The 24,202-nt window shown below is 44.0% G+C and overlaps 1 protein-coding gene across 2 annotated transcripts in view; it reads right to left on the bottom strand.

Moving 5' to 3' along the window:
* Window positions 1-24,202, bottom strand: part of Gcnt2 (glucosaminyl (N-acetyl) transferase 2 (I blood group)) — a 94,864-nt gene that overhangs the window by 70,030 nt on the left and 632 nt on the right. For both annotated transcript variants that reach the window (XM_042278390.2, XM_076573207.1), the window contains exon 2: window positions 18,640-20,070. In XM_042278390.2, coding sequence (XP_042134324.1) covers window positions 18,640-19,558 — 919 coding nt within the window. In that variant the 5' untranslated portion in view covers window positions 19,559-20,070. The remainder of the gene's footprint in view (window positions 1-18,639; window positions 20,071-24,202) is intronic.

Below are 24,202 nucleotides of genomic sequence, written 5' to 3'. Positions count from 1 at the left end.
AACATGGCAGGCCTGTGCAACATTATTTCTTTAGGATTGCTGCCCAAAAGATAAACTAAATCTAATGATGAGAATTTTCCAACCTGAATTCTTCAAAAAATGATAAGGTCACCAAAAATAGACAGGAATTGTTCCAGGTGACAGTCAAGCACACAGCTGAAGACTCTTGATCAGAACACAGATTTGTGTAGTCCACTACTGCCATGATTCACAACCAGTGGTTCTGGAGTTGAGTTTGTGGATTCAATGTAATGAATATCTACTGATGATGTGGGAAAAGCCTTGATTAGGACACACTTGGAAATGCTCATGTAATTGGAGAATGACAGAGGGAGAGAGAGAGAGAGGATCATAATGAGGCAATGTGGCTAATTATTATGGGTGACACATAGGAAAACTCTGTATAATTCTTATAAGTATAACAACTTTGAATAATAAAAGTTGAAAACATTAAAATCTTAATATGTTTTCTGGCCATTCCAATAATAGTGTCTTCATTGAATACTTTGCCTGAGGAACTTCTGAAAGACCATGCATGGTGGTGGTGGTGGCGGGGGGGGGGGGGCGGGGGGGGGTTAGATTAAGCAATGCTACCCTGGCTTTGGACTCAGCTTCCTTATCTGCAAATAGAAGATAACAATAGCCACCTCTTTTTGGTTACTTTTCTTGTTACTGTGACCAACTGTCTTGATAAGAAGCATTGGAAGGTACTGGAGAGGGGGCTCAGAGATCAAGAGCACTTGCTGCCTAGACAGTTATTGTTCTATTGCTGTGAAGAGACACCATGGCCCAGGCAACTTCTAAGAGAAAGCATTTAACTAGGGGCTTGCCTACAATTTCAGAGGGCTAGTCCATGAACATCATGGCAGGGAGCATGGCAGCAAGCAGACATGGTACTGGAGCAGCAGCTGAGAGCTCACATCTGATCCACAAGTTGCAGTCAGGGACTGGGGCTAGTATGGGCCTTTTAAACCTCAAAGCTCACTCTCAGTGATAACCTCCTCCAACAAGGCCTTACCTCCTAATTCTTCCCAAACAGTTCCACTAACTGGGGACCAAGCATTCAAATATAGGAGCCTATAGAAGCCATTCTCATTCAAACCACCAGAGCGCTCTCATGGAGGACCCTAGTTCTGTTTCCAGCATCTGCATGGTGGCTTGAAACCATCTGAAACTTTGGGACCCAAAGCCCTCTTCTGATCTCTGTGGTTACCATATTCATGCGGGCAAAACACTCATATACATAGAATAAATAACCTTTAAAAATAAAAGAAGCAGCCAGGTTGTGCACACCTTTAATCTCAGCACTTGGAAGGCAGAGGCATGTGGCTCTCTTGAGTTTGAGGCCAGCCTGGTCTAGAGTGAGTTCCAGGACAGCCAGGGCTACACAGAGAAACCTTGTTTCAAAACAAACAAACAAAACAAAACAAAATCCAAAAAGCAGTAATGTAAGAGCTGAGTGCACACCTTTAATCCCAGCATTTGGGAGGAAGAGGCAGGCCAGTTTGTGAGTTCAAAGTCAGCCTGTCTACACAGTGAGTTCCAGGCCAATCATGGCTAAACAGTGGGACCCTGCCTTAAAAAAATCATAAAAGCAATATGCAGCAGAAAGGGTTTATTGTGGCTTACAGTTTGAGGCAATTACAATCCACTGTGAAGGGGAAGAGGTGAAGGTGAACTCCATGGTGGCAAGAACGTGCAGCTAGGACTCCTCATCTCTTGGTGGGACCGGTGTTCCAAATGTCCTGGCCTTTGCCTATGCTACTGGTGTGAGTAGGTGGCCAGGCTGTAAACCATTGCCTGCACATCAGCATGCATGCAGGAGACTGACTCAGCAGTGAGGTTCGGAGTACAGCAAAGAATGAGGTACCCTCCTGTGTACCCTGCATCTTGTTGACAGTGACCTACGATTGAAGTTCATTGTTGACAGTGACCTACGATTGAAGTTCGTATTATTCCTAACTCTGCCTTTTCCTTGATTTCATTTCCTCCTTTTGAAAAAGAGATTTATTGTGTTACTTATGTGCATGTGTGTATGTTGTCTGTGTGCATATATATTTATATATATGTATATACATATATATGTATATATCTGAGGCCCCAAGGGAGCCTCAGATCTGGAGCTAGAGATACAGCTGTTGTGAGGTACCAGATTGTGGGCACGGGGAACTGAACTTGTGTCCTCTGCAAGAGCAGCAAACACTCTTAATAGCTGAGCTATCTCTCCAGCTTCTTCCCCTTTCTTAATCCCCCTTTCATTGCTCTGGAAACCAGATGAAACTTACACCCACGCCTGGCTTTTTCACAGTTGAGTAGAGACATTAGAGCCTCGGTGAGCAGGACTGAGCCCTATCAACGTCTCAGGAACACCAAAGAGCTTTGCATGGCTCTGTATTTGAATGGAAAATTATGTGAGGGTGACTGACTTATCCTCCATAAAAATTGTTATTATTTCTTCACCAAGGGTGAAAGAAGGTTAGAATTTTTTTTCTTCTTTGTGTATCCCTGGCTGCCCTCGTACTTCCTCTATAGACCAGAATGGCCTCGAACTCAGAGATATACCTACCTCTGCCTCCTCAGTGCTGGGATTAAAGGCATGTGCCACCACCACCTAGTGGCCTCAGAAGGAAGTTAGAATTGTAACCATTCTGGCCCCAGAAATAAATTAGGATTATAATCATTCTGGCCCTAAGGAGCTTAGGATTGTAACCATTCTGGTCATAGAAGGAGGTTAGAATTGTAACCATTCTGGCCCTAAGGAGGTTAGGATTGTAACCATTCTGGCCCCAGAAGGAGGTTAGGATTGTAACCATTCTGGTCACAGAAGGAGGTTAGAATTGTATCCATTCTGGCCCCAGAAGGAGGTTAGAATTGTAACCATTCTGGCCATAGAAGGAGGTTAGAATTGTAACCATTCTGGCCATAGAAGGAGGTTAGGATTGTAACCATTCTGGCCATAGAAGGAGGTTAGAATTGTAACCATTCTGGCCCCAGAAAGAGGTTAGGATTGTAACCATTCTGGCCATAGAAGGAGGTTAGAATTGTAACCATTCTGGTCAAAGAAGGAGGTTAGAATTGTAACCATTCTGGCCCCAGAAAGAGGTTAGGATTATAACCATTGTAGGAAGTTGATTTTATTCCTGACTGGAAACTAGGAAAGTAAAGCAAATGTATGTGGAATGCTGTCAGACACTGTCCCAAGTTTGACAAACTAAATAACATAAGAATTGTCAAAGCAGCAAGACCCCATAAGAAAGCATAGCTGGGTATTGTTGCACACATCTGTTATCCAAGCATATAGGAGACAGTGGCAGGAACATCAGGAGATTAAGGCCACCCTTAACTACTTAGTGAGTTTGAGGCCAGCCTGGGCTACATGAGAGCCTGTCTCAAACAAAACAAAACAAATACTAATACACAGAAAAGAGAAGACTGTAGTCACACTGTGAGATGAAAGAAACCGAATAGCAAAAGCCACAAACACTCCCTAGAATACTAGGACAGGTCCGAGAGCTCTAGGCTAGGGAGCTGGGAGAGAACAGACACAGACTGGAGACAGGCTCTTATGAAAAGAGAGGGACAGGACACTTGGTTCCTATAAATCCACAGAAAGGGGGTCTAATTACAGTAGCCACGTGCCCTGTTTGCACCAAAGGGCCTACTTTTTGTTTTGTTTTTTCCTTTATTGTTATTTAATTGCCTGGTTAGGCAGAAACTTGAATTCACCCATTACTATATTATGTTGGACACTTAATCTCTTCCTTTCTCCTGCTTCCTTTCCAAGTTGTCCAGGCTACCCTTGGGTTCTGCCTTTCTGCTTCTGTCTATAAAATAGCTGGGACTGCAGATGTGTGCCACCACATGCAGTATGACAATTTCACTTCTTCATGGGTCTCATTTTGAACATAAATGCAGTCATTTGACACAGAAGAATGACGAACTTGGGATCTGGGGACCCCAAGCTTGGCAGTAGATCCCTCATCTTCTATGTGCAAGGTCCTGGGTTCCACTGCAAACTTTTGAGAACATTAAACATAATGTTACAGTATGGATCAGTGATTCCACTCTTGTTATCTCCTAAGGAGACATGAAGCATGTGTCCCCCAAAGTTGTTCACTAATGTCCATATCAACATCATTCCTCAGAGATAAAAATAGGAACAGCCCAAGTGTCTGTCAGCAGACTAAGGGGTTTTATCATTGATTATTAGAATCACTATGTTTTGTGCTGGAGACTGAACACACAGGAGCTGCTCCGGAGAGCCATCACAGGCTCAAAGCCCTGCACCCCTGCAGCCCTGCGTCCTTACATCCCTGCACCCCTGCACCCTTGCAGCCCTGCGCTCCTGCATGAAACAACCCTGCAAAGCAGATGAGGAGCAAGATACAGATTTAAACTCCAACAATGATGAACTTGAAACCATCAACTGTGTGCTTCCATTTGCACACAACTTCCAGAAATGTGATCCTAAGTTAGGATTGGCATGGGAAGTGCCTGTCAGTGGGTGGGATTACAGGCATGAACCTCCATATCTGACTAGGTTTCCTCTGGAGGGGGCATTAATTTATTTCCAGGGAAGGTCACACTATGTAACCCTGGCTATCGTTAAACTCACCAGGCAAACCAGGCTAGCTTTGAATTCATGGTGATTCTCTTGCAACATAAGGGAACTCACAAAGAAAATTCCAGTATCTAACAAAGTCCTAAACCACAGTCCTGCGGGGAGAGGAGGTGACGGTAAGGAGTGTCAGGGGGAGGGGCAGAGGGAACAAGGCTGTGCTACCTCAGCGGGGAGAGTGCAGAGGTGGCGGTATAGAGAAGATGGCTCTTGGCAGCAGCTCCTGTGTGCTCAGTCCCCAGCACGAAACACAATGATTCTAATAATCAGTGACAATAATTGGCTTTTTTCTAAGCAAAGAAAGACTAAGGGTAAAGCTGGCATAGAGTTCTATCTGGGAACAGCAGTTACTCAAGATTTCAAGTCAGAGCCAAACAACCCACTTTGACTACATTTTCTGGATATTTTAAACCACAGCCTGGCAGGGCTAAAATCACTTAGGCAAATTCCATGAATTCCCCTCCCCCCTTTTATAGACAGGAACAAAACCCACACAACTTCAATCTTCAGACTCATGAAGAGGGTTGTTTATACTGAGCAGTCTGATGACTGAGAAATACCCCCCAACCCTCACCCCTGCAGATCACCCACACTCCCGAGAGTGTTTTCTGAATGGTGTTACAGAGGTGGCAAAGGTGTGCCCTTTGAAGAAGCCTGTAGGGGTGAGGGCATGGCAGGATAGGACTCCTCCCTATGGACTGTTTAAAAACTTTAGCCAGAACTGGGCGAAAAAAGTAGATAAACTTTCTGCAAGAGAAGAGAAAAATGTGTTTGTAGACAATATTTTCCAAGATGACCCTAATAGTGCAATCGTCTCTGGGTACTTGTGGAGCTCTAGTTCTGGACCTGTCTGCAGACACCAGGGTCTGCAGATGCTCTGGTCCCTTCTATACCATGACATAGTGCCTGCACAGAGCCTAAACATTCTTTACATGATTTAGACTTTAAACCAGCTCTAGAGACTATAAAACCTACACAATGTAAAAACAGTGTAACGTGAGTGATTATATGACTATACCGTATTGTCTAGGCCCTAGACTCTAGGGAAAAATGAGAAGGAAAAGGCCAGTATGCTGCTTTTGTTTTTTCTCTATTTTCCACCTGAGATTAGTTAAATGCTAGGATGCTAAGCAAACCTGTCCAGAGAAATAATGGATCTTTTCTTCCCTAATCATGTTCCTCATTCCACAAGCTTTGGGCACCCCTCCCCGGGATGAGGTTAGATAAAATATAGAATGTGGTTGCAGTCATTCAATCCACTTCCTCACATCTGGTATTGGCAGAGGACACAGGAACATGCTATAGAAGGAACTGAGATCCACTCGATGCAATGGAGGTATCATAAGGGAAGCATGTCGGGGCTGGTTCTGGAGGAGGAGGAAGTAATGGGGAGGTGACATGTCAACTGAATCTCAAGGGCAGCTGAGTAGAATGAACAACAAGGTCAAGAACATTCCATAACCAAGGGAGAGAAGGTACAAGGGTATGCAGAACATTTGTCTTGATAGCAATAACCTAATGTGACCTAAGCTCTTAGGACAAAGTTTTAAACCAGCCCCAGAGTGCTACTTCCTGGAGAAAAGAGAGTCCATAGAGACACAGGTGACTGAGAAAACAATACACCTGAAAAACCCCTGTGGCCACATCCCCCATCCTACTCACAAACTTGACCTGATACCTTCAAAAATCAAACACTCGGAGGCTTTGTTTTGTTTTGTTTTTCTTAATCTTATAATGAAAAGTTTTAGAGTAGTAGTATGAAACCCTCTAGAGTCAACAGTAAGAAATTCTTGTTTGCCGGGCGGTGGTGGCACACCTTTAAGGTGGATCTCTGTGAGTTCAAAGACAGCCTGGTCTACAGAGTGAGTTCCAGGACAGGCTCCAAAGCTACACAGAGAAATCCTGTCTAAAAAGAAAAGAAAAGAAAAGAAAAGAAAAGAAAAGAAAAGAAAAGAAAAGAAAAGAAAAGAAAAGAAAAGAAAAGAAAAAAAAAGGAAAGGAATGGAAAGGAAAGGAAAGAAACCCAAGTTTGCCCCCTCTCTCCTTCCACATCAAATGAGTGCCTACAATGTACCAGGTTTAGAGTGTGTACTCTAACCCTTCTACCAGACTTAAAGAGATATTTCATCCTCAGAATCTAAAAGAGGAATTAGGCTCTGAGAAATTAGGTATCTTGCCTAAAGACTGTTAGTGGTAGAGCCAGGCTTTAAGCCAGGATGATTGGCTGCTAACTCCCCTTGCTGTGGGTTGGTGGTGTAGCTCAAAGGCAGAGCAGTTGCCTGCCCTGTATGAGGGTTGGGTGCCAACCCTCAGCACCACAACAATAGTGATGATGATGAGAGTGGTGATGATGATAATGATGGTGGTGGTGGTGATGGTGATGATGATGGTGGTGGTGGTGGTGTTGATGGTGATGATGGTGGTGATGGTGAGGATGATGGTGGTGGTGGTGATGGTGATAGTATCCTACCAATGAGTACCATCTGATTGTGCAGAGTAAGCAGACATGTAGATTGTCTGTGAAACCCACTCAATAGTCCTCATAAATCTAAAATGCATCTTAATTGACATCAGCGGCTCTGGTCCCATTGTTCCCAACTCTCAGTTTCTTCACTCTATTCTTTTAAACTTAAAAAAAGTTTTAAAATTCATTTATTTGGTATGTGTATATGTGTGGGTGCTGGAATTGAACTCAGATCATCAGGCTTGGTGGCAAGTGCCTTTACCTACTGAGCCATATCATTGGGTCTTCCAATCTACTTTTAACTTCCTCATAATAGAATTAAGACAGGTCACTGCAAAAAGAAATGCTTGGCTGAAATAAATAAATAAATAAATAAATAAATAAATAAATAAATAAATAAATAAATAAATAAATTGTGGCTAGAGGAACAATGTAATATAAAAATTGGCTTGTGTCTTTGTTTGATCCTTTGAGATCCTAAAAGATGATTAAAGGGGCAACACAATATTTTTAAAAATATTTTTATTATTATTTATTTGCATGTACATGTATGTATGTCTGTATATGTGCATCTAACTGAGGTTAGGGCCACCCCCTGAAGTTGGAGCTACCTGATATGGATGATGAGTTGAACTCGGGTCCCCTGCAAGGACAATATATGTTCTTAACCACTGAGTCATCTTTCCAGCCCCAGGGGAATATAATCTTTGTTATTCAAACTGTTTCCTTTTCTTTGTGCATTTACGTGGGTGAGAGTACACAGGTGTGTATGTGTGTGTGTGTGTGTGTGTGTGTGTGTGTGCGCGCGCCTGTGAGGGCAAGAGGACAATCTTGGGTGTCATTCCTCAGATGCTGTCTGCTTGTTTCTTTTTGAGGCTGAGTGCTTCCGCCACTTAAATCTCAGCTCCTGGCACCTGGGTTCAAGGAACACACCAGTCTCCACTGATTACAACATAGATGGTACTAAAAATGAAAATGCAATAAGCCTGCCATGTCCAGGGTCCAGGAGAGATGCTTGCTACAGGATGCTACAGGGCTGGTTCAGAGTCTGGCTCCAAAGACAATAGAACATGAGAACAGATAGAGTCTGTTTTCTGGGCTCACCATCTCCAATTTCTTCCTTCTCTATTCCTTCACCTTCAGGCACTGTGCTAGTTTGGAACTGAAACATCTTTGCAAAAGCTCGTGCGTTTCAGGCTTCTCCCCTAAGGCAGTGGTGTTGTCGGTGGGGCCTTTGGGAAGAGATCAGGGAGGTGGAGTCTTTGGGAAGAGATTGGATCATAAGGGCTCTGACCTCATTAACGGTTTCACAGTTTAATGGGAGATTTGAAGATGGTAGAAATGTCAGGAGGTGGAATGTAACACAAATCTTAAAAGGTATTATTAATAGAAAATCTGGAGCCAGATATTGAGGTAAAAGCTGAAAGATTAGAGAAGCGGATCAAACCAGCCACAAGTTCTTACATCTACGAAATCCTCAGTCTCAAAAGAGTGAGTTCCTGTTTCCTCATGAATAATATACCTTTCTGTGTCCTGCCATATTACTTTCTGGGATTAAAGGCATGTGTCACCACTGCCTGGTTCTGTTTCTCTCAAGTAGCCCAGTGTGACCTGGAACTCACAGAGATCCAGAGGATCCAGAGATCCAGAGATCTCTGCCTCCTGAGTGATAGGATTAAAGGTGTGTGCCACCACTGCCTGACCTCTATGTCTAATTAGTGGCTGACTCTGTCCTCTGATCCCCAAGCGAACTTTATTGGGGTGCACAATATATCACCACAGTGGAACATCGCTGGAGAAATATCACCAGAGGGTGTGTTCTGTCTCTGACCCATTCTCTCCTGTGCTTTGCTTCCGGGTAACCTTGATCCAAACAGCTCTGCTACACTATGAACCTCTGGCCATGATGCTCTGCCTTATCGAAAACCTGAAAACAACAGAGCCATGGGCTAAAACCTCTGAAACTGAAAGCAAAATTAAATCTTGACTATTTTACATAGATGCTCCCAGAGAAATGCAAATCAAAACTTGTGGGAGCCCACAAAGGTTTTCTAGTGAGATCTGAGCTTGCTTTACACAGCAGGGCTGCATTAGGGGATGGCTTGACCATGTGCATGGTCACCAGGTGCCTGGGATTGTCTGCACTTGGCTGTGCTGGGGGCAGGTCTTGTGCTCTACCCCTTGGCATTCCTTTAAAAGCCCTTTAGTAGAGACAGAAAGGGCTGGTGGGTTTTGACACAGGCCTTCCTGAGGCTGTCCTATATTTCTCTCTCTCTCTCTCTCTCTCTCTCTCTCTCTCTCTCTCTCTCTCTCTCTCTGTATATATATTTCTTTTTATATGTTTCTAGTTTCTCCTTGCTCAAGAGTACCCTGGGAGAAAAAGAGGGAGCTGGCCTCCCTCAAAAACTACATGGCTATTTCACCCGACCCTAGTCAGAATGACTATTATCAAGAAACCAGATGCTTGTAAAGATGTGGGGAGAAGAACTCTTGCACTCTGCTGGATAGGATGCGAGATGGTGCAGCCTCTATAAAAATCAGCATGGGCTTGGCGGCAGTGGTGGTGCACATGCTTTTAATCTCAGCACTTAGGAGACAGAGGCAGGCAGATCTCAGTAAGTTCAAGGCCAGCCTGGTCTACAGAGCGAGATCCAAGACAGTCAGGACTGTCATATAGAAAAAACTTGTCTGTGGATATCGCTCTGTATAAATAAAATGCTGATTGGTCAGTATCCAAGCAGGAAGTATAGGCAGGACAAGCAAAGAAGAGAATTCTGGGAACAAGAAGGCTGAGGCAGAGAGACACTGCCAGCTGCTGCTGTGACAAGCGAGATGTAAGGTACCGTTAAGCCACGAGCCACGTGGCAATTTATGGAGTAATAGAAATGGGTTAATTTAAGATAAAAGAAGTAGATAACAAGAAGCCTGCCACGGCCATACAATTTATAAGTAATATAAAGCATGTGAGTGATTATTTTATATGGGGGCTGTGGGATTACAGGGGCTTGGTGGATCCTGGAGAGAAGCTCTCCAGCTACAAATGGCACCCAATGGCTTGAGTTTCCACCTTAAACCTGAGAATATTTAATAATTCTAAACAGAGCCAAAACCAGGTTCCTGCTTCATGTCTCATATGGGCAGCTAGACGCCGCAAAACGTGGGTTTGAACACTGGCGGGTTCCTGGCGTGTGCGTTTGACCGGCAGTATGGCGGGAATGAGGCGTCTGCCAGCGGCACATTATGCTGTGTGGTAGATTTAGTCTTTACTAGTATATATATATAAAAAAAAAGAGGTTTCTGGGCTACACGCTGCTTTAATAAAAGCATAGACCCACTATTTCTGAGACTTGATGACTCCCAGGGCTGGAGAAAATGTACCACCGCCATATTGGAAAGCTAAAGTGGGCGGAGCCAGCAGCCAAAGCACCCCGTTTCAGTCTTAGAATGGTGCAGTTTAAATCAATAGGTTCACAATAAGACTAATTCAGATGGAACAGTTTATAATGCATGTAAAAATGTACATAGGCTTCAAAAAATATATACCGTTATATAAACAAATAGTTTTTAAAAATAAAGTCTTTAAAAAAAACAAAGGTAATAAGCCACATAAAGATGGCTATCACACAGAGAATCTGGATTATGTTGTCTTTGATATTTGTAACTAAAGAAAAACATTTGATTGTAAAAGCTGTTGAGTTATGCCAAAAAATTTTAAAGGTACCTTGACTTCAAAACCTGATCAGAAGTGGAGCCGTTCAGCTCAGTAGCCCAGGGGAAAACAGCAGGGGAAAATCACTCACGATGATGTGCTAAGAGTTAAATATCATCTTGTGGATGGGATTAGAGAGGAGTGGATAGGAGTTAGTTGGGTGGGAGAAAGGCAAGGAAGACGTGAGAGTAGGATGTTAGACTTGAGGAAGAAACAGTCCCACAGCTGGCTGTCTCTCCCAGAAGTTTCAGAGAGAAGCCGCTCACTGGTTTTCGAGGTCCCTTTTATGACGAAGGGCTAGGGTTGATAGAAAACAGCTGTAGAGATAATTGGCTGTTAGCGACTGGACAGAAGAGTGGGGGACTCAGGGCTCAAGGCTGCCTGTGGGGTAGATAAGTGCAAGAACACAGTCATGTGGAAGGCGAGTCATCAAGATACCTGAGGAGACACATTTTCGTAAGGCAAAAGGGCAGTTGTATCTCACAGGTTCAGTTTAGCAAGTCAAAGGGGTGGCCATACATCATGGGGTCACAAGTTCAGTGGAGGTTGAAAAACATGATTTGCAGGGTACATTAGGTTTAGGACACAGAAACTTATTCTTGTAGTGAAACTTAGTAACAATGTATAACAATGTGACTCTTGTTTTCAAAGTTCCAGGGACTTCTACTTCACAATGGTTACCAAAGTTGATTGGGTAATGCCCTGAAGCCTGATGTGAACTCCCTGTCTGCTAACCAGGTCTCCCAGTCTACCTGAGGAGACACAAGAACTTCTCAAAGGCTGTATGCACAGGTAGCCATGTTTTTGCTTCCTCCTTTTAAACCACAGGACAGTGCCACGTGGGTTATAGTAGATCCTCCACTTGGGACGTAGGTTTAGGCAGCTGTATGGTTAATGTCAATCTCACTGCATTTCTGCTACAGGATCGAAAGCAGGTCCCCTGGGAGTGTGCAAATGACACTCAGAGATGGCTGAGTATGGAATCAGACATATACTAGCGGCAAGTGAAGAAAGTCTGAGTCACAGCTTAGTACATCCCACAGCAAGTAGGAACTCTGGAATTCAAAGAAAATAGGCAAAGCCAAACAAGCAGAGATAGTCAAGCTGATCATCCCTTCATGGCATGGAGGACTGGTGTGTGGACAACATGAGCCATCCGTGACAGACCTCACCCACTGGCCACATGGAGAAGTGATATTTTTTATTAACACACTTATTTATGTTACTAACATACTTACGACGTTATTTATATCAACTTCACCAGTGTCCTTTTGTTTGTTTTAGTGTGGTTCCTATGAACTTTGAAAGTAGACATGTGGTCAGTATTACATTTTCTTGGGCAATGTTGTTCTGGTTTTCCATGAAAATAAGAGTCTAGAATCTGTTATACTAGATTCTTCTTCCAAAATTGGGGTTGGTTCTTGTGGGATGAAGTGCTAAACAGTCTTATTAATAAAAAACCTGGAGCCAGATATTCAGGTTAAAACCAAGAGATCAGAAAAGCAGAAAGACGCCAGCCATAGTCTCACTACTTGGAGATCCTCAGCCCAAGAGACCTAATTCCTGTATACCCACACTTATATGCTTTTCTGTTCTGCCAACTCATTTCATCTCTCTGCCCAGCTACATCACTTCCTATTCCTGTCCAGCTCAGTCACTTCCTGTCTGTCTATACAGACCTCCAGACCTTTATGGTGAGTGCTGGGATTAAAGGTATGTACCACCACACCTGGCTTTGTTCCCAGTGTGGCCTTGAACTCATAGAGATCCAGAAACATCTCTGCTCTCCAAGTGATAGGATTGAAGGCGTGTGCTACCATTGCCTGATCTCTATGTTTACTATAGTGGCTGGCTTTTTCCTCTGATCCTCAGATAAACTATTTTGGGGTACACAGATAAAATATCACCACAGGTTCCATTTTTCTTTCATTAGGGAATCTTAATTTATTCTAATCTTAATAAAAAAAAATTGTGTGTTTCTATGCACACATGTTTGTGGTGTGTGCACTTGTGTGCATGTGCATATGGAGACCAGAAGTCAATGTTGTCTTCTCCAATTGCTAGTTGAACCTTATTTTTTTGAGACAGGGTCCCTCCTTGAACCTTGAGTTCCTGCTTTGGCTAAGCTAGCCAACCAGCCAGCAAGCCCCAAGGACCCTATCTCTACTCCCTAGCAATGAGATGATGGATGTGAACAGCCATGCTTAGCATTTTTATGTGGCTGGCAGGGACCAAGCTCAGATTCTCATGCTTGCATGGTAAGCACTTTACAAGCTGAGCCATACCCTACCCCCAATCTTTTTTTTGAACTGGAGTTTCATGTAGGCCTTGAACTTGCTGTATAGCTAAGGCTGGCCTTGAATTCCTGATCTTCTAGCCTCCGCCTCCCAAAACAAGAGATCTTTTAATTAAGGTTCGTCAAACATTTTTCAAATTGCATATTTTTTTTGTCAACCCTGGTCCAAGAGTGTCCAACCTTTTGACATCACTGTGGGAGCCCAGATTACTCAGGGTCAGAGAATCTGAGCTTGCTTTACCGGCAGGGCTGCATAATGAGATGATTTGGCCGTGGGCATGTTTACCGGGTGTTTGGAAGAGTCTACTCTTGGCTGTATGGTGTGCCTTGATCTTGCAAGGAAGAGGTCTTTTGTATAGAAAGCCCTTTTGAATAAATGCCTAGGGTGGCTGGATATTGATCCAGGGCCCTCCCAAAGCTATCCTGTACCTCTGTCTTTCTATCTTTCTATCTAATATTTCTCATTCCTCTCTCCTCCACCCAAGAACCCTTCCAAAAGACTCCCACACATCATGGCATGACCTTGTCATCTACAAATGTGTTGGGCCACACTCATAGCTATTCCAGGACACTGCATTTGGACTCACTTGCCTTGGTCCCTTCTAGTTGTGAGATCTTTTCCTCTGTCCCTTTGCCATCATTGAGAATCTTCATTATAAATCTCCAATCACTGTGACCAACATAATAATTTATCCTCTTGCCCAAAGCTCCACACATCACTAGAAGAACTCTTGCCATAAAAATGCCATTGTTTTACACATTGGCAGAGTAACAGCTGAACAAGACAAACACTTATGTCTCTAGTTCACTTCTACCATCAGACCCAGGCCTGCATACAGGCCTGCCTTAAGTAGGAAAAGAGCAGGACCAGACACTGTTCTGCATCAAGGAGGGAACCTCTACCCACTTAACCCAGCAGCTATTCAGAGCTCCAGGCATCAGCACCTTTGGTTCCCCTTGCTTTGCTGACACCACTGCCCACCAGGGTACAAACAGAAGAAGTCCAGGTCCAATGCATGAACCATGCAGAGAAGCAGGGTGTTGGTGATAGTTTCTGTTCAATACACAGGTAACAGCTGTGGACTCTTGGGTCGGGATGGGAAGAGACTCTGGGCCATACATGTGTCCAGCATAGGGTGTTCCTCCACAACACTCACCAACCTCTGCCTCCCTGGCTTTGCTCAGTGTCTGTCACACAGCTGCCCACTGTGTTCCCAGCACCTCAGCCTCCGCATCTCCTGTCTCCTGACCCCAGACTCTTGTTCTGTCTTTAGTGACAAGGTTTTTCATGAAGACACTTCAGGTCTTTTTCAGTCGAATATCTTTTTGTTTATCTTGGTCTTTTATAAGAAAAACAGAAGTGGGGTGTTTGGTGTTTTAACCCTTAGCTGCTCTCCTGGGAACAATGCTGTAGAGTTTGGTGGCAGGCCTGAGTCCATGTCACAGTGTAGGTAGCACGGGAGGAAGAAGTGGGGATTTCACCTTTCCCGTTTTGGTCACTGCTAGGAGGGAGGGCTGGGCACAAGGGGACAGCTCTATAATCTCAGTACTGAGGACGTGGAGGCAGGAAGACTGCTGAGAGTTGGAGGCTAGCCTGAACCAAAGATAAATAAATAAATAAATAAATAAATAAATAAATAAATAAATAAATAAATAAATAAATAAATAAGAGACCAAACTTTAATAGCTGGGCAGTGGTGGCACAAACTTTTAATCCCAGCACTCAGGAGGCAGAGCCAGGTGGATCTCTGTGAGTTCAACGCCAGCCTGATCTACAGAGTGAGTTCCAGGACAGGCTCCAAAGCTACACAGACAAACCCTGTCTCAAAAGAGAGAGAGAGAGAGAGAGAGAGAGAGAGAGAGAGAGAGAGAGAGAGAGAGAGAGAGAGAGAGAGAAACAAAAGAGTTTGAGGCTAGCCTGGACTACATGCAAAACCCTGTTTCAACAAACCACAGAGAGGGAGGGAGAGAAGAGAGAAGAGAGAGAAAGAGGGTATACTTAGGGATTTCCACCTGTGTTTGAGGCCGGCTTCTTTTAACTCAGTACATCACCCTCTTCCCGTTCTGAGAAAATCAGACCTCGAACACTTCCTATATCTAGGAAGCTTTGTGTGCAAAGATCTAAGACAAGTCTTCTCGATGGCTCATATCCCAGCCGTAGGGCTCTGCTCACTCCTTCCAACCCCGCCCGAGGGGCAGCCTTCAGCAGCTTGCTTAAGCTCCATGTGACGGTAACATTCGCAGTGTGTGTTGCATTTCCAAACTAAAGAAACTCTAATCAGACAGAACTTTGACGGCAGCTGCATTTCCCCCCCTTGAGACGGGTTCTCCCTATGTAGCCCTGGCTGACCTATAACTTACTATGTAGACCAGGTTGGCCTCACAGCAATCCAACTGCCCCTGCCTCCCGAGCACGGGAATGAAAGGTGTGCCCTGCCAAGTCCAGCTCTCGTTGCTTCTCATGAACTCTGTCTCTACTACTATTCAGAGTTGAATTAAAATAGAACTGACTCCATTCACTGTACACAACATGAGATTGCTCAACTCATTTGGAACTTGTGTCAAGCAAGGTAGAACTAATTCAGGAGCAACTGATATACACACTAGAAAATCAGTTCTAATTAGATGGTGGTGGTGGTGCTGGTGCACGTCTTTAATCCCAGCGCTCATGAGGCAAAGGCTGGTGGATCTCTGAGTTTGGCCAGCCTAGGGTAAGTTTCAGGATATCCAGGGCTATACAGAGAAACCCTGTCTTGAAAAACAAAAAACAAAAAGAGGAACAAAAAGATCAGCTTTAAAAGATGAAGTTTAGGAGACTGCAGCTTATCACTGTGTCTTTGCTGCTGAGAGATGAGTGTGTGGTCTAACAGATTTGAAGTGTCTTTGTGTCAACTGAGAAGGTACTGGTCTAGAACTCCTTGGCGTTGTTTATGTTTCTAATATAATTCCAGGAAGGAACATGCTCATTAAAAAAAAGAAAAAGAAAGAAAGGAAGGAAGGAAGGAAAGAAGGAAGAGAAAAGAAAAGAAGAGAAATAAAAGGTTGTATCATTCTCCCACTTTCGTTTTTGAGACAGGGTTTCTCTGTATAGTTTTGGAGCCTTTCCTGGAACTCACACTGTAGACCAGGCTGGCCTCAAACTCACAGAGATCTGCCTGCCTCTGCCTCCCGAGTGCTGGGATTAAAGGTGTGTGCCACCGACCCGGCTTCCCACTTTGTTTTTTAAGTTTTGGTTTTTGGAGACAGGCACTCATGTAGACTAGGTTGGCCTTGAACTCTTGGTGTCACTCAGAATGACCTTGAATTTTTGATTCTTCCATCTCCCAAATGCTAGGATTATAGACATGGTGATCAATCTACTTCCCATTTAAAAGGATCAAAATTTAGCCATCAAATTGTATTTATATTATTTAATCTTAATTTTATTCCCTTTTCCAATATATATTTTGTTTTTACCTTAATTATATGTATGTGTGTGTATCTGTGTGTGGGTGTCTGCATGTGAGTAAAGTGCCCTTGGATACCAGAAGAGAGCATCAGATCCTCAGGAGCTGCAGCTACCAGTAGATGTGAGCTGCCCAATGTTGGGATCTGAACTTGAGTTCTCTGCAAGAGTAGTACACGCTCTTAATTATTGAGCCCTCTCTCCAACACTATAGTGCCTCTCTCTCTCTTTACTGAGAGAATCTCAATGTAGTTCTAGATGGCCAGGTACTCATTATGTAAACCAACCTATCCTTGAATTTATAGAGCTCACCCTGCCTTTGTTTCCCAAATGCTGGAATTAATGATGTGTGTGTGTGCCACCTCTCCCTGCCTCATAATGGTGTTACTTTAAATTAGGAATTAGTTTTAATGTTTTCCCTTTTGAGTAGTTAGCATTTGCTCAGCCTCTTACCTTGTGTAAAAACCCACATCTAGGATGGGTCTATAGTCCCAGAGTGGGAGAGATCAGTAAAACCAAGCCACACAATAAAGTTTTTTATCTTGACTCTGCTAATTCATTTTTTCATCATCTATAAAACAGGCTTGAGTCATATCTCCCAGTCTGTGAGTAGAACTCCTGTAAAAAAATTTTTTCGTTTACATTAACAGCAATGTGATATTTTGTGATACAAAATGGAATAGGAATCAGTCTATTATTTTAAGGTGTGTTACTTTTGTTTATGTTGCACTTGTTTAACTCTGTGAAGCTGTGTTACTGTGCCTGTGTAAAACACCTGATAGTCTAATAAAGAACTGAACGGCCAATGGCAAGGTAGGAGAAAGGATAGATGGGGATGGCAGGCAGAGGGAATATATAGAAGGAGAAATTTGGGAGAAGAGAGATCTAGAAGAAAAAGGAGCCAGAGAAGGAAGAGGACTCCAGGAGCCAGCCACCCAGCTACACAGCAAACCACAGAGTATGAGTAAGATTTACAGAAGTAAGAGAATGGGAAAAGCCCAGAGCAGAAGGTAGATAGGGTAACTTGCTAAGGAAAGATGGTAAGAAACAAGCCAAGCTAAGGCCGGGCATTTAAAACTAAGAATAAGCCTCTGGGAGTGATTTATTTGGGAGCTAGGTGGTGGGCCCCCCAAAAGAGTAAAAACTCCCAACAACAAAAGGGGGAATCGGTTGTTTATAACTACATGGATGAATCAGGAAAATATTACACAACCTGAACAAAGCCAGACACTGACAGACAAAATACCATATGATTTCACAGACATGTGGACCCTAGAAGAAAAGAAAAGTAATTGATAGAGCAGAATAGTTGCTGTAGAGAGGGAACAGAGAGTTGAAGATCAAAGGGTTCAAACTCCCAGACAGAGAGAGGAATAGGTTAGAGAAGACCGCATAGCAGAGGGACTGGCAACTGTACATCAACCAAGACAGCAATTTTCCAGGGTCGCCCCCCAGAAATGATAGGCAAGCAAGGTATGCTAAGTAGCTTGTCACTCAGCCCATACTGTGTTCTCATAGCAAAACACATTGTACTCATCAATGTATAACATCACGGTTTGCCAATAAAGCTAGTAATTTAAAAAAATCAACAAATAAATATTCCACACTCAAAAAACTAACACTTGAAACTGCCAAGAAGTTTGTTATTTTCAATCACTTTTTACTGCCAGGCACGGTGGTGCACACATTTGATCCTAGCACTCAGGGACCAGAGGCTGGCAAATCTCTGAGTTCAAGGCCAGCCAGCCTGTTCTACAGAGTGAGTTCCAGGATAGCCAGAGCTGCACAAAGAAACCCTGTCTCAAAACTCCCCACCTCCAAAAAAAAAAAAAAAAAGTTTGTTTTTTGTTTGTCTTTACCATCTTTTGAGAAGCTTACTCAGCATTGATCATGTCATATATATTAATAAAAATGAAGACAGGTACAGTGGGTCATCACTGTAATCACCCAGATACTCAGGAAGTCACAGCAGCTCAGGAGTTCCAGGCCAGCTTGGGCTGGACACAATGAAACCAAGTCTCTTAAAATAATAATAATAATAATAATAATAATAATAACACTGTTGATAGGAAGATGAGAGTGGGAGAGAGAAACAGAATATACATACCGGGAATCCTATTGAGTGTCACCCAGAAATGTTCATCAGGACTGTAGGTGTCCTTGGACCAGGAGATTAAGTCCAATGAGCGCTGGTCTTTGAGGACAAAGTTAGCAAACTCACGGGTGAGGGCCACATAGGCAGTGCCGAAGTAAATGGTCATATTGTGAGGAGGGGGAGCTTTTAATCTTGCTGTATTGTGCACGTAGGGATTTCTATGATTTAACAGTTCCTGGTGGACGTACTTGGTCCTTCCGATTGCATGAGCTGGGGGCAGCACCCCCGGGGTGAGATTCTTCCCAATGAACCCTTTCAGATACTGAACTATTTCCTTGTTGGTTTTCAGGGGAAAGTCCTGCCCGCAGGTGTTGAGAACATACTTCCATGGGACCTCGGAGGCCACCAGATCTTTCATGCAGTTCAGGTCAGCCTGGAGCCGGGAGAAGCCACCATAGACTACAGGTTCCATCTTAGAGGCCAGGAAGGCGTTGGGAAAACAGCTTAGTAGCTGCTGGACAGCATCTTTGAAGGTCTCCGGCGCCTTCCTATCCACATGCACACAGTAGATGTTCTGGGGCATGTAAATCGCCCTGAAGAGTCTCTCAAAAGTGTCAAAATCTTTGTGGATGGTCAGTGTGAAAGCCAAAGGGAAGCCAGCTTCTTCTTCAGAGAGAGTTTCTGTTATGTAGTGATTCTGAACCCTGTACTCAGAACAGGTGAAGTTTTCCAGGGTCATTTTCCTTGGGCTCTCTGCTGTGTAAAAACTCTCCCCACGGAACATTTGAAAACAGACTTCTGCTAAGACTGAAACATTGGCAATTGCCCTTGGGAAGTGATTGTTCACCCACAGTTTGCTGTTGTAAATAAATACAAATGTCAAGGCAGCAAGAAGAGACAGACTAAAAAGACAGTAGTTCCAGGAGCCCATTTTCCAGGAAACCAGCCAAATGTCTTTAGAGATGGGATGAGGAGCGAAGCTTCCTTTAACTTACATTTTCTCCAAGTCTGGACATCGTCCCACCTGGATGCGCTTCTGATGAGCCTCGAGAAGCTTCTTGGTCCTTTCTCCTCTCCCTTCCCTCTTCCTAGCTTGCTTATCTTTTCATTTTTAATGGACAGACTTCCGCTGCAGCTCCATTGCCCAGCCTCCAACCAACTTACAACCAATTACTACACAAAATTGCCCCACCCCAGGGAGGCTCCCGGGGCCGGTGACCCTACCTGTCCCCACAGGAAAATCACTATCGGTGATCTTTGGGCGATGCATTGCTCTGAAACTGTGAGTCAAGCCTCTTCTCTCCGTGAAAGGCTGCTGGTAACTGCCTGCTCTCTCGGCTTCCTGTTAATCATTGCATTCAAATGACTGCGTTTGTTTGCTTAACCAGCTTGGCCCAGCTAAACGCTTGAGTTTGGAGCATGTGAACACTGCCTGGAGAGACTCTGTCAATTAAAAAAAGAAAAAAAAAGTCATGCTTGACAATGAATTGCATAACCCTGCTGTTTTTTACCCATACTCCCCGCCCCGTTCCTCACTGGCTGGGCTTGCTCTAAAGCAAGGTGGATGACTGACTGCCTGCGGAGCCAAATTCTTTCCTGAGCTTGATTTTCTGTGCTGCTAGGGAAGGTCCTTAAAAAGGCATACTAACTCCTACTCAGACCTCACCATCTGACTCACACAAAGCAACTGGGACATTCTGAATAAAGGCTAACTGTTCAAAACAAACAAACACCAAAGAACCAACATTTTCCCATCACCCCCAAATTCCCTGGAAGCTAAAGTTACTGAATGTCAAATTTGCTCTGTGTTCCCCCACACAGGTTACAGGTGGAGTGCTCTGATGCCCAGAGAAGAGAGGAGCCGAGTCAGTTTTAATAGTACAGGCGTAGAGACTTTCTGATTTGGAAGCTTTGGTTATTTATTTACTGCCCAGGCTGACCTCTAATGACTGACCTCACCTGATTTTCCCTCCTTGGACTCTTCAGATTTACCGGGAAACTGAGGCTCCCTTTTGAGGTTCTTAGTCTCATTCATACAAGAATTTAGAAATGGACTCAGAGACCGGTGGGTGGTGGTCCATGCTTTTAATCCCAGCACTTGGGATGCAGTGGCAGGTGGATGTCTGTGAGTTTGAGGTCAGCCTGGTCGACAGAGTGAGTAGTTCCAGGACAGCTAGGGTTACAGAAAGAAATCCTGTCTCAAAACAAAACAAAACAAAACAAAACAAAACAAAACAAAACAAAACAAAACAAAACAAAACAAAACAAAACAAAACAAAACAAAACAAAACAAAACACCACTAAAACAAAATGAAAAGGCTCAGAAAGAAATGCCAGGACTACTTCATTGTGTTTAAGAGAAGAACACAGTGTAGAATCCCAGCCGCTGCCAGGAGGAGGGAACAGTGGGGGGCATCTCACCTTTTAAGTTAGGCGCAGGGTGGACATAAACAGAAAAGGACAGTGCATGCTGAGAACGGATGTGGGCTAGGGAACCCAAGAACGGATGTGGGCTACGGAGCTGAGGAAAGAATCCTGACAGGCAGCTTATGAGCCTTTAGAATCCCCTTCCTCTCTGGGTTATAGTCTGAGGGCTTTGTTTCTACACAAGCTCTTCGGAAGATGAAGCTGGGGAGAGAAAGGGCTTCCGGTCTTCCTCCTCAGACTGACTTCTTTCCCATGTTAATCTCGATGGAGCTGGGACTCCAAGTGTGTGTCACTATATCCAGTTCAGATCTGTAAACAGTTTAAAAGGTGTGTCCTGGTGTACAGTGGATAAGTGATTTTTATCACCGTAGGTCAAACATGAGAATAAACTTCAGATAATGTATAAGAGAATCCTTTACCAAATGAAGTTGAGACAGGAGAAGCAGAAGTGTACCACAATGAACAGGAAACACACACACACACACACACACACACACACACACACACACACGGCAGAGGGCGGGGGGAGATCCCCTAACACCCATACTTCCAGAAAATGACATTGCTACTGTCTTTTCCTTTGAAATCTTACTCCTCCAGTACCCATCCTGGAGTCCAAGCCAAGTGTATTATTGTTAGAATCCACTGATGAGTTCCGTATCATTTGGCGGCCAGTGGCATGTAGTGTGAAAGGATCTCTCTAAGGACTGGCACTCGTGTGTCCTCGTCTGTCTGTTGCTCTCCACATCGTTTGTACACAGCAATCAGATGGACACCGACTGAAAGCTTAAGCTTTCATTTCCCAGTTTCCTTGCTCACTTTAGCGAGAGATTCCAGACACGATGGTTTATAAGAGATAGATATTTGTGTCTGCAAATGTGTCTCATTAAACATCCCTGCTTTTCCAATGTATCTTAGTTATAGAGCCAACATAATATTGTCATTTTCATATTTCGATCTGAGCCCCTACTCACAGGCATGCACATTTTGATTAAAAACACAAGGAGAATTCCCAGTGTAGCTCATTGGTTGGCCACTTACTTAGCATGCTGTGAATCATGGGTTCAATTCCCAACATTAAAAAACAAAACAAAACAAAACAAAAAACACCAATGGCTGGAAAGAGGGCTCAGTGGGCAAAGGGCTTCTTGCCAGACCTTGATGACTGGAGTTTAATCCCTGGAGTCCACACGGTAGCAGGAGAGAACTGACTTCTGAACGTTATCCTCTCATCTGCGTGTACTTGTGTGCGTGCACAGACGCATACACAATAAACAAGTAAATGTGGTAGACTAAACTAAACTAAAAGATAAGGAAATGCCAAAACAAACAGAAAAATGCAAGTTTATATCTTGTTGTTTAAACCAGAGATGTTAGTACATGGCCCTTCATAGTGGCTCTTCTCACTGACTTCATAATTTGCTCTTTTAGAGTACAAGGCCAGGGTCATTGAGGCTTGATTTCCCACAGCTGAAAGCAATGTCATCATGACCATTCCCAGCTCTTTGTCACATGCATCAGATAACCAGAAAGGAGCTGTGGGTAAATCCTTAGGACTGTGACAGTCTCTAGTTGCTCTAGGAACTGGTTGGGCCTCGTGTGATGCAGCTGTAGATAGCCTCCTGGTCTGCATGATTCCAATGCAGCTGTAGATAGCCTCCTGGTCTGCATGATTCCAATGCAAATAGCTCCTTCCTTGAGGACCTTTCAGGTGTCCATCCAAAATGCTTTGGAACACATCACTCCCTCAATACAGAAACAAATCTTTCCAAAGAGGAAAACAATGCCTCTAATTTGCACTTCATTTTTTGTGTCCCTCTAGGTAGACATCATACACATCAAATGAACTTGACTGTGGGGCAGAGGAGATAGAGACGTCAATGCCTGGTTTTATGCTTGCCTGCACTGGTGCAGCCATTTCCACAGTATTGCCTCCTATTTTATCTAGAAGATGGCATCAGCTTTGTTCTGCCTCTCACCTCAGTTCTACCCCTTCAGATACTACAGGCGCAAAAGCATCGGGAATCACCTGGCTGTCCTTGACTTTGCAACTCGCCCGGTTTGCCTATGAAGCCATAGATGTAGGAGTTGGTGCTTGGTTGCAGGGGTACCCTGTGCCTAATCTGAAATGCCAGTAGGGTGCTTCTAGAAATGTCTGTGGTTATTTTGGATAATACCAGTCATTTTAAGAAGAATGAGTATGGGCCAGTGAGACGGCTCAGCAGGAAAGGCTCTTGCCAACAAGCCTGACCACCTGAGTTCCATCTCTGGGACCCATGAGGTGGAAGGAGAGAAGACTTCCATAGGTTGTCCTTTGACATCCACATGTACACAGAGGCACCTATGCATGCATGCACACACACCCATAAATAATAAAAAATGAAGATGATTATATTTTCTTTAGGTTTATTTTTACTTGATGTGTATAAATGTTTCACCCACATTTTTGTATGTGTAGCATATGTGTGTCTGGAGCTTGAGAAGGCCAGAAGAGGTTGTTTGTTAGACTCCCAGAAACTGGAGTTACGGACAGTTGTGTACTGCCCCGTGGGTGCTGGCAACCAAACCCAAGTCCTCTGTGAGCACAGCATAGCCCCCTGAGCCATCTCTGCAGCCCCATCCTATCTGGAGCCGCTTTGTTGCCCCAGAGGTAGCCATTTTTCTAGATCCTGAGTTCTATGTGAAAAGATTTTGCACCCTGATAAGCCTCTCTGCTGATGCAGCAATCCAAATCAAACCAAATCAGACTGAATTAGAAAAAGCCCCGGTTTGATGGGTAAAGTGTTCTGGGTGATTCTCCAGCCCCCCAGAGAGGAGACAGGGACGAGAAACCAGAAAACCACGTTTCTGTTTTCTGAGATGCAGCTTAAATCCCCTATGGGAGTGGTCCTGAGCATCTCTGGAAGAGGAGCCCTGTTTGGCAGACTTTGAGGGGGCAAGTTTGGGAAAGAGATGGGGGAGGGGAGTTGAGGTGGAGCTTCCACCAGAACATTCCAGACTGCAGGTATATGGTTGCCAGGGTGCCAGGGGCTGAGGTGGAGCTTCCACCAAAACACTATGCTCTCCCAACAGGGCAGGGCAATAAGTGACCCAAAGGAACAGAGACGGTTCGATCCAGCTTGAACATTAGATCAAAGTCAACACCCCA

The sequence above is a fragment of the Peromyscus maniculatus genome, chromosome 5 (genome assembly GCF_049852395.1).
Source record: "Peromyscus maniculatus bairdii isolate BWxNUB_F1_BW_parent chromosome 5, HU_Pman_BW_mat_3.1, whole genome shotgun sequence".
In the NCBI taxonomy this organism is placed as follows: domain Eukaryota; kingdom Metazoa; phylum Chordata; class Mammalia; order Rodentia; family Cricetidae; genus Peromyscus; species Peromyscus maniculatus.
The sequence above is the reverse complement of the archived record's forward strand: the minus strand, read 5'-3'. Positions and strand labels throughout refer to the sequence as shown.